This window comes from Gracilinanus agilis, chromosome 4 (assembly GCF_016433145.1).
Source record: "Gracilinanus agilis isolate LMUSP501 chromosome 4, AgileGrace, whole genome shotgun sequence".
Classification (NCBI taxonomy): Eukaryota; Metazoa; Chordata; class Mammalia; order Didelphimorphia; family Didelphidae; genus Gracilinanus; species Gracilinanus agilis.
Window position 1 is genome coordinate 97,192,290 of NC_058133.1, and position 14,356 is coordinate 97,206,645.

The 14,356-nt window shown below is 35.9% G+C and overlaps 1 protein-coding gene across 1 annotated transcript in view; it reads left to right on the plus strand.

Moving 5' to 3' along the window:
* LOC123245939 (complement factor H-like) overlaps nucleotides 1-14,356 on the plus strand; it is an 80,557-nt gene that overhangs the window by 50,412 nt on the left and 15,789 nt on the right. Inside the window, exons 12-17 of the mRNA XM_044674908.1 lie at nucleotides 4,692-4,859; nucleotides 8,136-8,312; nucleotides 10,421-10,492; nucleotides 10,682-10,819; nucleotides 13,107-13,280; nucleotides 14,151-14,327. Coding sequence (XP_044530843.1) covers nucleotides 4,692-4,859; nucleotides 8,136-8,312; nucleotides 10,421-10,492; nucleotides 10,682-10,819; nucleotides 13,107-13,280; nucleotides 14,151-14,327 — 906 coding nt within the window. The remainder of the gene's footprint in view (nucleotides 1-4,691; nucleotides 4,860-8,135; nucleotides 8,313-10,420; nucleotides 10,493-10,681; nucleotides 10,820-13,106; nucleotides 13,281-14,150; nucleotides 14,328-14,356) is intronic.

A 14,356-nucleotide genomic window follows, 5' to 3' on the forward strand; every position in this document is an offset into this window, starting at 1 on the left:
ATTTCTGGTTTTTCTGGAAGACCAATTATTCTCAAATTGTCTCTTCTAGACAGGTTTTCTTGGTCTGTCACTCTCTCATTGAGATATTTCATGTTTCCTTCTATTTTTTCAGTCTTTTGACTTTGTTTTATTTGTTCTTGTTGTCTTGAGAGATCATTAGCTTCTACTTGCTCAATTCTAGTCTTTAGGGATTGATTTTCAGGTATAATCTTTCGGATTTTGGCCATAATCTTCTGGTTTTCAGCCATAATCTTCTGGTATTCCTTTTCAATCTGGTCATTTCTGGTGTTCAATTTGCTTATCAGTTCATTTGGTTTCTGAGCCTCACTTTCCAATTCCAAGATTCTACCTTTTAAACAGTTATTTTCTTGCCAGATCGATTCCATTTTCCTCAAAATCTCAGTTTTGAACTCTTCCATAGCTTGTGAGGAGTTTTCCTTATTTGAGGAGGGTCTGGATGCTTGTTTGTTCTCCTCCTCTGTTTGCTCGGTTTTCTGGATTTTCTCTGTGTAAAAGTTGTAGAGTGTTAAAGACTTCTTTTTCTTGTTGTTATTTTTTCTCTACTGAGCTTCCTGAGACTGGGTAGCCATCATTAGCCCAGCAGCTTCTCAGGTTTATCCTCACGCTCAGGGTCTGTCCACGGTCTATTGGCTCCTGAGGTCTGAGTTCTTGTTTTTTCCAAGGTCAAGCCCCCTGGTGGACCCCCTTGCTTGATCCTCTGTGGGAGGTTCCTTTACAAGTCTCAGGGCGCTGCTTCCGCAGGCGTATACCCGTTCACGCTGGTTCCCCACTCAGTGTTTCAGAGCTTTAGCTCGTGGCTGTGTCTGCCTCCACCCACGCCTCCGCCCGTGCCTGTGCTCTGAACCTGAGCTCTGAGCCAGAGGTCTGCGCCCTGCGTCCACTCTCTGCTCCCGCGCTCAGATTTTGCGTGCATTTTTTGGCTTTTTGGGGTCCTAAATCTTGGGGCCCTCAGGAATAGGCCCGGAGCTGCCAATGACTCGATGGGTGCCCCAAACTTGCTCTATTTCTTTTTAGCTGTCTTTGGCGCTATAGGTGTTGTGTGTGGAGGGGTTGGGGGTGGGGTGGTTGCTCAGCCCACAATTTAGTGAGAGCTGTTTCACCCCTTTATAGCATGGAAATGCCTCGATTCTACGTACCTTCCACGCTGTGCCCTGTTGTGGGGTTCCTCCGTTCGTCTGGACTTGTTTTTATGTCCCCTTGAGGAGTTTTGTGTGTTTCGGTCAGGAGAGGTTAAGAGCTGCTTCTTACTCTGCCGCCATCTTAACCCGGAACTCCCTTTGTTATCTTTTTATGTGATTTTGTTGTTTTTCCTTGATGCTTCTTAAAGACATTAGAGTTCCCTAGGAAAACACATTTCTCTACCCCTAATATAATGTAAATAATTAATCCTGATATAGATATTTCTAATCTATGTCTCTTCTTACTATATTTCTCTGGAATTCTGTATTTGAATTTAAAATTTTCTACTCAGTTTGGTCTTTTTCAACAGGAATGCTCTGAAATTCTATTATAAATAAGGGTTCTTCCCCCCCCCCATTCTTTCTATGAAGTTATATCCAGTTGAGGCAGACAGTTTTAGTTTTTGTTCTAAACCTTTGTCATTTGTCTTTTATTAAAAATAAATGATCCCCTTATTGTATGTCTCTTTTATATTGATTGCTGACAAATCTTGTGTAATCTTGGGTAACAACTATTTATTTTTGTGTGCTTACAGTATTGTTTCTTTGATTTTGAAGCTCTTAAATTTGACTATTATTTTCCTGGGAGAAATGCCTAATATACGTTTTAGGAAGGTATTAATGAATTATTTGTATTTTTATTTAGCCATCTGGTTCTAATAGATCTGGCTAGTTTTTGTTTATGATTTCTTGAAATATATCATCTGGCCTTTTGGAGGGTGGTCATGATTTTCAAGTGCTCTAAAGATTATTAGATTTACCCTCCTTGACCCTATTTTCAGGATTTTGCAGTTTATTAATTTTTTTAATTACAATTATATATTTCCCTCATTTCTTAAAGGTCTCTTGTAATAAAGTAAAGTATTTAAGTAGTAATATGTTGACCTCTTTGGAGAGTTCATGCAAAACTTTACATCTATGGTAGTTCCTACCTCTCCATTTTTTAAAGTAACAGAAATATATTTATTTTTACTTCTGAGCTTGAATGTGGTGGCTAAGACTAATCTTTCAGATCAGTCTTCTGGTGACTAGAGTTTGATTTTGACTTTGACCCCTTATCTGTCTCCTAGTTATATGATCTCCCAAACCTATAATTGGCTCAGTCACTTGCTTTGTTCCTGACAGGCTCTAAATGTTTCTGTAAAAAGTGAGCTTACTTTCAGACCCCAGATGCTGTTATTCCCAAGTGTTGCCTTGGCCCTTTCTCTGGTTATAGTATATGCTCTGATTTGGGCCATTGCCTGGCGAGGTGCTGGTTTACCCAAATACTATGTTCCTGACTGCTTCCATGGGTATCCTGCCCTCGGTACTCTTTCTCTCTTGGTCTATATATACTGAAAGCTTCCACAAATTCTGTCAATTCATGATCAACTTCTGCACAAGATGAAGCAATTCATAGGTGGTAATTTTGCAGGTTCTTAATCATTTTTCTTGTGCATTTTTAGAGTTTACTCTTATGTTTCTGGGGTATCTGTTCTGCTTTAGGTCCTATTAGGCCATTATTTCTCCTACATTTTGTATGTATAATTTTTAAATTCCATCTATTTGAAGGTCATGGAGAGAGAAATATCAAATGAATTCATATTCATTTTTTACTGTCTAAAGGTTTTTCTTGTTATTATATTTTGAGGAAATTTTATGTAACATTTTTAGGAATTAGACTTTTCCAACTGCTCGCTCCATAGAAATATGACTATTACTTTTAAGGTTAATATTGATATTGAATATTCTGAAATCAATGAAAGGCTGAATATAAAGGAAAGTGATTCATATGTATATTGTTTTGAGAATGATCTCCACCAGTAGGCTGACAATTTGTTTTATGCAAAGGGACATTGAAGTTAGCAGGGGAGTCAAATAATTTTCTCTCTATTTTCCATGAAACAAGAATTACCACAAATCCCAAGAGATGAACAGATATCCTAAAAATCAGGTTTGGGTTATATTGGGAATATTATGGTTTGGGGGTTTTAATTAAGAGATAGGTAACTGAGGACAGGAGAGATCCTGCGAGACCACTGTCTTGGGCTCAGCTTAGAAATGTGAGCAAGAGTTCTGCAGGAATGCTGGGGGAGTTGAAGTTGGGATTTTTCCAGCTGTCAAGGGTCTCCAGATCTAACCTTGGGTCCTGGAGCCTGACATTTTCCTGGCTCTTCTTGTATTTCCTGTGAAAACTTGGGAATAGTGGATTTGGAGTTGGGAAAGAGAGTGCTTGACAGTTTGCGAGTGACTGGAGTGAGGAGACTGAATGAAAGAAGGAAGAAGACTTTTTTCTCTGATCTTTCTAAGAGAGGAATGAAGACAGGCTCTGTGCCTATCCAGGCTGGAAAACCATCCCTGCCTCAACTAGACTCAACCTTGAGTAGGCTGGCAGTGAAGTAGTGACTAGAAGAATATTTGGAGACAGTATTTTTAAGAATTACATATTTTTATAAAGATTTTAGAAATAGGCTGATGTAGTTAATAATTTGGATGTAAGATAGAGCTAAAGAGAGAGAGAGAGAGAGAGAGAGAGAGAGAGAGAGAGAGAGAGAGAGCAGAAGATCTGGTTTTCCCAGACAGAAGCGAACTCCATGAGGGGCCTTGAGTTGGCTATGGTTTGAGTTAGTACCCCATTAGTCTTGAGGATCTCTCCTGCTAAACTTTTTACCTTTCCTTTAACCTTTTTAAACTTCTTAAATATAAGGTTTTGTTTCCTAAGTCTGTCTCAGCCTTTTTACTGCCAGCCATTTTTACTAGGCCCAAAACCAATCAAGTGCTTACCTCAGCTTATAAGCCTTAGAGTCAACAGCCAGCCAGCTAGCCCATTCCTTATCAACAATAACTTACAGAGACAAATAGTGTCAAATTATTCACAATAGTCTGCGTTACAAAAAATCTACAACAAAATATTAAAATCAGAGTTCACGTCATCCCACTGATCGGTAATATTCATTCAATAAATACTTTTACTCAATGAAAAACTGTCCAAGCTGTTGGCTTAATTATATTTTAGTTTCCAACCTTTCTCAAACTTTATTAATTTATTAATAATTTTATTAAATAGTTAATTTAATTCCTAATTTAAGAGTAATTAATTTATTCATGCAATAGTTGGTAGCTAATGCTTAATTAATTCTTCAAATATCAGTTTTATTCAGTTTTATCAATGAAGATTCCTTTGATTTTTATACCTGGAATTAGACACTTGATATATTTTTTGAATGAAGGAACACTGAAGATGATTTCAATCAGTGATGTCAAACAATTAGAAACATTTTGTTAATGGAGGGAGACACTAATTTGAATCTCTGTATGAGATATATGAACAGTTTTAAAATGTAACATTATCTATTTTTATTTTATTGTTATTTATTTTCTTAATTATTTCCCAATCATATTTTAATCTGGATTGGTCACCACTGGAGGCTGTGGGCTGAATGTTTTAACATCCTGACTTAATGACATGCCTTATACATTACATTTAAAATTTTTATCTTTTTTTTTTTTTAGAAAAAAACAGACTTGGGAGATGTGCATCAAAATTTTTTGAAGACTTTCAAGTCAACCTAAAAAAAGAATTTAATGATATTGTCATTAATTACAAATGTAACTGGAATTCAGAATTCAAAAGTACAAAATGTATAAATGGAAGATGGTATCCTCCACTAAGTTGTTCAAGTAAGAGTGTTTTTTAATTCCCTGAAGCAAACTTTTCTCATTGTAAAATTCTTATTAAGCAATCACTCCTTCAAGGAATCTACTTTCTACTAGAAATAACATAACATGCATGCAGGAAAATACAGAAAAGGCAATTTGAGGAGACAGAAAACACTGGTCACTTGGGGGAAAGGGGACCAGAAATAAATTGGGCATGATCTTGAAGTAATATTAGGTAATAAGAAATCTTGAAGTAATATCTTAGTTCCTGAGAATTAGAGAGGGATCTCCCTCATCCTAAAAAATCTTTCCCTAACACATCAGTAACCTCAAATGATTATCCTTTAGTTTTCCTCCATTTTTCAGCCAAACTCCTAGGAAAAAAGCTTAATATTTATTGTTTACACTTTCTCATAACTCACTTACTTTTCAACCTTTTGTAGTCTGGCTTCTAACCTAACCACTCAGTTGAAGTTGTTCTCTGAAACATTACTAGAGATCTTTTAATTGGTGGTTTCTTCTCAACCTATCAGTTTCATTTAATACTACTGAGTAACTCATCCTGAATACTATACTCTTAGGATTTTACTGTCCCGTTTCTCCTCTTTCTTATCTAGCCATTGTCTACTTTCTTACTTCATCTCAGTCATCTTTACTGACTCATTTCACACACACACAGATCCCATATACAACCAGAAATATTTATTTCAAATATATTAATTTCAATTTTTGCGTTTTGAACTGAGGCTCATGCTTGTCCCTTAGACCTCTTTATTCTTTCCTCTATTCCTGGCAAATTCAAGGAGTGCTTCCACCCTGAAGTATTTCCCATTGTAAGATGATAGAAAAGTGAGATTATGGATTCTATCTTGCTTGGTAATTAAAATCAGCTTAGGTCAGGGGTTCAGGACAGATTTCTGGAACCTTATATTGAAAATTATTGAACAAAATGACTCCTATCTGGGCAGAACTTGATTTCTCCTTTTACATGTTGGAATCATAGGACTGGATTTCCCATCATTAAACAAAGGAATTGGGGAGAGACTGAGAGAATTGTGGACCACTTCATTTACTATTCACCTTTTAGACATATCTTGTGATATCTAGCAGAGAGCTCCAAAATTGTATTTAAGGATCCACAACACTTTCTTTCCAGGTTTTCTATCGGAAAGAGAACATTGATCAATTAATTTTGGGGTTATTGCTAGCCTAATCAATAAATAAATTTTCCTACCCAGAAACCAGCCTCAGAATTTCTAATCATCATACATTCAAGCTGCGGGTGTTTCTTGAAGCTTTCTGCTGGGCCCTCTTCTCTTTCTAAACTCATTCTTTTTCATTCAACAATCATTTATTAACTACCCTCTAGGAGCCAGGAACTGTTTAAGCACTGGTAACATTGGCAGGCTCTTCTGAGTTTCATTCACACATTATTAATTGCCAATTAGATATTTCAAACTAGACGCTCTGAAGCTATTTCAATCTCAGTAGGTTCTTAATTGAATTCATTTTTTAGTGAAGGAGCTTCCATTCTTCCAGTCTCCTACATCTGAAACCTCAATATTGTCCTGCATTCCTCACACTCCTTCATTAGCATTGCCAGTTTTTTTGCCTTTTAAACTGTCTCTTACATCTGACTTCTTTTCTCTCCCTATCCAGTAGTCACCATAATTTCACCATTATTTCTCTCCTGTATTACCAAAGTTGCCTTCTGCCTGGTTTCCCTCCTGACTCCCGCCTCTCATCCATCTTCCTCATTTATGCAAAATTATTTTCCTTGTACCTAGATCTTATTTTCACTTGTTCGTTAAATTCCACTGACTCCTTATTACCTCTAGGATAATAGTACTGTAAAGTAGGTACAATTATTATCCCTATTTTACTGATGAGGAAAGACATAGTGATTAAGTAACTTGACGAGGGTCATACATATAGGAAGTATCTGGGGCTGGATTTGAATTCATGAATTCCAGATATCAGACATATTACTGTATCCACAGTGACACCTAGCTTCTTATAGAATATGGTAAGTATAAATAAATAGAACTAGATTATTGGAAATTTGAGTGGAAAGAATTTAGTAGAGTAGTTTTTTTTAGCAATTTAGAGAGTAAACAGATTAATATGAAATTAGCTTTAAAAGGTCAGTAATACCAGCCTGAAGATTTTGTGTTATGGTTTTAAAACAAGGATGGAGTTGATGAAAGATTTTTAACAGGTGATATATATAATCAGATATGTGTCTTGGGAAGATTACTTCAGTAATATCCTACATGAAGGACTGTCAAGAGGAAAGACTGAATGTGGGGAAACTAACAGGCTACAACAATGGGTCTAACTGAGAGAAAATGAGAATCATAGTTACCTGAGAAATGGAAAGAAGGAGACAGAAGCCAAAAATATTAGAGAGATTGAATAATTAAGACCAGTCATGGAAATTAGAAAGAGGGAAGAATCAAGAATCCCTCCAATCTGAATTTATATTGCATTAAATCTCCTTTTTAGTCTTTGGATATATGTTTAAATCTTAATCAATTCATTTATTTGTCTTTATAAACAAAACTTGTGAATATATGGTTCATTTAGATTGCAACTTTATTTTGTCTTCTGGTTCTTTTTATAGCAACAATCTCAAGATTGAAATGATTTAATTTCTCTAGGAGTAGATGGAGTTTATCACTGGAAGATGATTTCAAATTTAGTGAATCCCCTTCTAAGTTGAAGTTTACATATTGCCTAGAAACCAAAGAATTCTAAGGACCTCTTTATCTCTTTTCTTTTCTGTTTGCCATCATCATTGTAGAAGCAAAAGGGAATTGGAGAAAACTGAGATTAATTTTTACACCTTGTTTTCATGCTTTAACACAGCCAGAGAATATATTACAACTGTCCATTCTTCCCATAATAAACTTAGTCTTGTCCCGTGTAAACATAGTTGTTGACCAGAATCTACTTGAAATCTTTTCTGAAGAGGAGAACCTGTTAGGGTCAAGTTCTCACCATGACAAGCCAAAGAAGTAACGTTTAGTAGAGACTGTTGGCAAAACAAACAAACAAACAAAAAAATAAATGTATAAATTAGAGGCCCATAGAGGTAATGAGAGAAAGGAGGTTATGGAAAGAAACAAATATTTCTTATAATCAGTAAGGCACTGATTTTCCATAATGCTTACAGTTTGTCCTCATTTGACTTGAACTTGAAAATTCAGTGAATAGGAGAAACTGTAGCCTCTGACATACAAGCTAACATAATTATGAATAGCAGAAATTATATCACCTAACATGAATGTCTTCCAGCAATGAAATCTTGTGCACCTCCACCAAAAATACCTAATTCTCAGGATATGGATATAACAGTGAATTATAAGGATGGTGAAAAAATAAGTATTATTTGTAAAGAAAATTACATTCTTCAAGGACAAGAAGAGATAATATGTGAAAATGGACGTTGGAATTCATTACCCCGATGCATTGGTTAGTATTTCATATCTTGCAAAATAGCTTTCCTTCAAAAATGGTGTTGACTTCTCTATCTGAGGTGTGTTAAAAGGGAAATGGGAGACCCTGCATGAAGAATGTTAACAGGTTACCAGGATTTAGCATTACCTGATCTGACAGGGTATCTCCCTCTGAGACAGAGAATAAAGATGAAGGCTTCTCTGTCTTTAGCCAATATAAACAGGAATCACAGCTATCAATAACAGAAGCAGAGAAACTCCTTAGGAGATGGAATAGACTTTTGACTAGGACTTTGCTCAACCTAGCTCCTCCAAGGGTTCCCTCTCTTGCCACAGACAGCTAACCTGGGAAAGAAATCAGAACACATGACTGGGAATTTTGCTTTACCCAGTTGGGGAGAAATCTCAAATCCAGTGTTAACCTCCACTTAACAAATCTTCTTTCTTCTGTCAACAAATCTGAATGCTATTTATTTTTTTATGATGGTTCATTAAAATGTATGAAGATTAAACTGGATTGGGAAAGAGTGTAGTAGGAATCCCTGACTAACACCTAAATGAACCACATAGTCTTCAACCCTCAGCCACACCTAAGGCAAGTTTGGAAATCCTCTCTATCTAGATGTTCTCCTTGTATTAGCTAATCCTCTCCTAAGTAATTGAAGCAAGTCTCTAGCTCATTAGCTGATTTAGTTAAGAGATGCACTGAAGGCTCAATCCAGTAGCCCATGGGCTAACCAGCAAGGTAAACTACTAGTTCGATTGAGTCCACACAGGTATTGATTTCCAAGGATCAGACAGATATAGGATAACAGTAGATATCCAATCAGGAAGCACTTTATCAGGATTTGGATGATTTCAGTCCAGAAGAAGGGTCTCAGAGCTGTCCCTCCTCACAGAGTTCAAGAGCAACCCCCCAAAAGTCCCTTCATAGGCACCATTGGCTCCCAGAATCCTTCTGCTACCAACCTTCCATCCTCTCTTCCTGCTCCTTCTGTTCCTACACATTTCTCTGCATCAGTTTGCAAAAATCCCACTCTTCAGGTGCCTAGAGATTAGTATGGATCATGTGACAATAAAAAAGTAATCTTTTCAATTGGCCCTAGAGCTATATGACTATAGATGTGGGCAATTTGCTTCCTAGAATGCTACTTAAGAACATGAAACAGAATCATTTTGGTGTGTTATTTTCTATCTGGAAAGTCCCTCAGGTTCATCTTGGTGGATTGGTTGTTGTCCTTTGAACTTAGAATTTTGTCTCATAAGTTGGATTTAAGTGAAGCAGAGTTGTACATTTTCAACCTCACTCTCTCTTCCATAGTCATCAAAGTCCAGTGGCAAGACAAAAGTCAAGGTGACTGGTCGTGGCCAGGAACATAGTGGATGACCTGGCTTTCTTTATTGTCTAATCACCTTCAAAGCATTCATAATACCTGCTTTTGCTGCCTCCATGACTGATTGGAGCAAATTCTTCTAATCTGCCCCATCTGCCAGGGAAGGTCTTTGTATATCTTGGGTAGACACACTCTTAACTCACAGATACCCACAATTTGCTTTAGCCTGCCTCCCAAGATAGTTTGATGGGTTGTGACTGTGGTCCATGTTACAGCTTCTTGGAGCCACAGGTGAGAGTTGAGTGGCAGGTGGACACCAAAAGAGGAAAGAAGTCCTAAAAAGGGCTTAGCAAATCTCACACAACATATATTAGTCTTCCCTGAACAAGTCAATGAAAAAGAAGAATGAGTCAGTCACATAAATAGTCGATAGAAAGAGGCACTAGAAAGAATAATAATAAGGGGAATATGGGATCACAGATCTAGAACTGGAAGAAATTCCAGAGATCATGTAGAATCCAACAACTGTTTTTGCTAGATTAAGAACTTGTGGCTGAGAATTTAAATGGCTCACCCAATGTCAAAAAGTTAGTAAATGGCAGAACTGGAATTTGAACTTGAATTTTCTGACTCCAAGGTCAGTGCTCTTTTTAATGCATCATGGCTTTTGTAAAATAGTTATACATTAAAATTGTTTTGCAGTGATATTCAATAAAAGATTTTTATTTTTGTTTCCTCCTAACAATTGTATCTGATACTTTTTAATAAACATATTCTCTTCTCCACATAGAAAAACTGCCATGTTCTAAGCCACCTGCTATAAAATATGGAGACATTAAGCCAGTGACTACATCAGAGCTAGGTAGTTCAGTGGAGTGAGAGTCAGGCCTAGAGACAGGAGGTCCTAGGTTCAAACCCGGCCTCAGCCACTTCCCAGCTGTGTGACCCTGGGCAAGTCACTTGACCCCCATTGCCCACCCTTACCAATCTTCCACCTATGAGACAATACACCGAAGTACAAGGGTTTAAAAAAAAGAAGAAGAAGAAGAAGATAAGGACAATCTGGAGCCTAGTACCTATGCACATGATACTAGAGTAAGCTACATTTGTCAGCAGGGTTTCATAATGATTGGAGAAGAGGAGATAAAATGCAATATGGGAAAATGGAGCTCACCTCCTCATTGTATTGGTAATCATGCTTCTTGGCAAGTTGTCCACGAGATATTAGTTCTAAACACTCACAATAGAATCAGTCAACTAGAATGTAGTAAGTACTTGCAGTGTGCCAGAACATCATGCTGGAGAGGTACAAACAAAAATAAGACTATCTATGATCTCAAAAAGATGATATTGAACTAGAGAAAATCTACGGGCAAGCAGTTGGAAGTTTTCTCTGATATAAATGTAAGGGATATTGATTATTATTCCACGAGGCACCAGAATTCAGTGTTTCTGACCCAAGAGGGTAATTTTTCTTATTCCCACATTGTACCCTTGCTTTATTCAATATGATGATGTCAATTTTAGGAAGAAAAAAGTAGCAAAGGTAATAATAGATGGATTATCTTGTCTTGTGCAATGCATGCATGCTCTGTTTCAAGGAAGCTATGAGGGAATCATACTGTAAACTTCAAAAAACTGTATAAATAGGAAACATAACTTCTATACTTGTCATCTCCCAATCTCCTCATTTCACCGATGAATAAGCTGAGGTCCAAAGTTATGTAGTAATTTTCACCACTGAAATATGGCAATTTAATAGTAGAATGATGTCTGGAACTCATTTCCTACCTCACATTTGACAACTTTTTGACTGTGCATTCCTGCATTTTCATCAACAGAATGAACTACAAACTTCTGTTCAGTACACTATTCAGCTTTTTCTATGTGTATGATATTTTTCCCATCACTTACTAACACCTCAGCATTTTAATCTGTGCATTGTCACAGTCCTTCAACAGTTTCTAGAACACCCTCCCCCTTCATCTCAGCCTCCTAGTTTTCTAGTTTCCTTCAAGTCCAGTTAAAATCCTATCTTCCACAGGAAACTTTTTATGATAATCCATCATTATAGGACCTCCCTTTCCTTAGTAATTTATAATTTATTATGTATATAGCTTGTTTGTATATAATTTGCATGTTGTCTTCCTATTAGACCATGAGCTTCTTGAGAGCAGGAATTCTCTTTTACTTTTCTTGTATAACCAGAATTCAGCACAATGTTTGAATCATTGACTGAGTGGAATTTTCAGTGTGGGAAGAGACTTTGATCAAAATCAACTAGAGATTACCAATATTCTAATTAGTGATAGTCTCTAATGCTCAGGAGACATTCAGTGTCTTTCAGTTTATCTTTCTGAGAGATAGTAAAGCTGAGTGACTTAATTACTGTGATTAGTATCTAAATATTACAAATCAAAACTCATCTCTAATTATTATTAGCTGTGTGATCCTGAGAAAGTCAATTTATTTTCCTGAACCTCAGTTTTCCTCATATGTAAAAAGGAAATACTAATTTCTATAGGATCTACTTCACAGAGTATTAGCAGCAATAAATGAGACAAGTAATATAAACTACTGAGCAAATTCCAAATCACTATGTAAATGAATTATTAGTCAGAAAGAAATACCTGAAAATACACTTTGAAAGTGTTGATCTATAATTACATCTATTGTATTATGCTGCTAATTCTTTTAATATTAATACCTAACATTTATAGTACTTCCTTTTTTAAACCCTTACATTCTGTCTTAGAATTGACACTATTAGTTCCAAAGCAGAAGAATGGTTAAGGGCAAGACAATTGGGGTTAAGTGACTCTCCCAGGGTCACCCAGTTAGGAGATGTCTGAAGTTAGATCAGACTCTACAAGCTCCCATCTTCAGGCCTGGCTCTCTATCCACTGTGCCATTTAGCTGCCCCAATATAGCACTTTATGTGTGCAGAGAATTTTACAAGCATTCACTCATTTTTTTGTAAAAATAATCCTTGGAGGTAGGTGATATTAATGTCATCTCAATTATACTTACTTAGAAACTGAGGCAGCAGAGGTTGTGACTTGCCCATTATCAAATAGCTACTAAGTAATCTGAGGCTCAATTGCAGACTCTGCCCTCTATCCTGTGCCACCTGGAAGTCCTTAAAGTTACGTTATAGAAGGTCTACATGGTGAATTCCATCTAAATAAATATCATGACAACATTTTCTACAATAGTTGGTGTTCTTTCAATTTCAACAAAATAAATGAACATATTTAATTTTTATATGATGAAAACTTTGTTTTCAGTGAAATTAATTGATTTGAACAAAAGTATTCATAAGTAAACATTATTTGTGATAATATGCAATATTATACATCATCAAATATTATGATCATGCTTATAATTTATCATAATAAATATTTTCTAATATTATGCACAATAAAATAAATCTTCAAAATTAACATAAAGGATATATTTTTGTCATTCTTTTTCAGGAATTCCATGTGGAAAACCACCTCAAATACGTAATGGTTTCATTCCTAAAGTGTCAGAAAGTTATGAATTTGGAGAGGAAGTGACATACACATGTAAAGAAGGTTATAACATTGATGGACTAGCAACTATAACTTGTAGTGGAGGAACCTGGTCTAGCCCACCACAATGTAAAGGTAGAAGATCTTTCCATTCTTTTCGAGGACAATTTAATTTTTCTAAGTACCTATGCCTAGCTTAGAAATTACTTTTGCTAAGTAACCCTAGCATGACCAAAACAACATAAAACACAAATAAAAAAAATAGATATGATTCCCCAAAGTCATCTTTTGCATTAGAATTGTCCAAATGTTAATTAGAAGCTTAATAATTCAATGAAAAATGGAGAATAATTATGACGCAATAATTTTATAGTCTTCAAATAGATTATCTTCTGAATAATTTATCTGGCTATACTTCACCCTGTACTGGGGGTTAGAAAATAGAGCAACAATTTCTTTGCTTTCTATTTCCTTATTGGCACTAAGTTTTCTTTGGACAAAGTTAATAATCTCACAAGAACCAAAGAAGTCTATGGACATGCTCACAAGTACCAGAAAGTCTTTTTAAACCTGAATGCCTACTTTACCATAAGGAGAATTTAGCAGAATGTGGTTTATTTCATACTGATGCTGGTAACTCTCACTTTCTTTAGTTTCAATAGTTAGGATAAAAAAATTTTGAGTTTTAAATCAATTTGAATAAGCCAGTGATATTTTGAAGTCCCTTTCTCACTAGAGTCCCTATAGAGTTCTCCTTAAATGTGTCCCTTTTGGGGAATTCGTGTTTTTATTTATTTTGTATCCCCTTTCATTCTCTATGCCTAGCTAAGTTGTCCTGGGAAAACCAGCAAAAAACAAACAAAAAGAACCCCTAATATTTTAAGATACTGAAGTAAGTGCCTTGAAAAACAAGAGTGTGTTTTACCACCATGTTATTGCAGTGATTTGATTGATCATATCTTTCTTTAAAATGCAATCAATTACACAAATATACATGTTTTTCAGATGTAAGATGTTCACGCCCTCCCAGGTTTAATAATTCTGACATGCTTGGTACTTCAAAAAGCTTTTATATGCCAGGAGATAAAGTGGTTTATCATTGTCTATCAAATTTCCAGCCTAAAGGATCAACTGAAGTAATTTGTACAGGACCCAACTGGAAAGGGGATCTACAGTGCATAGGTATTTACTTATTTTTTGAATTCTTTTCC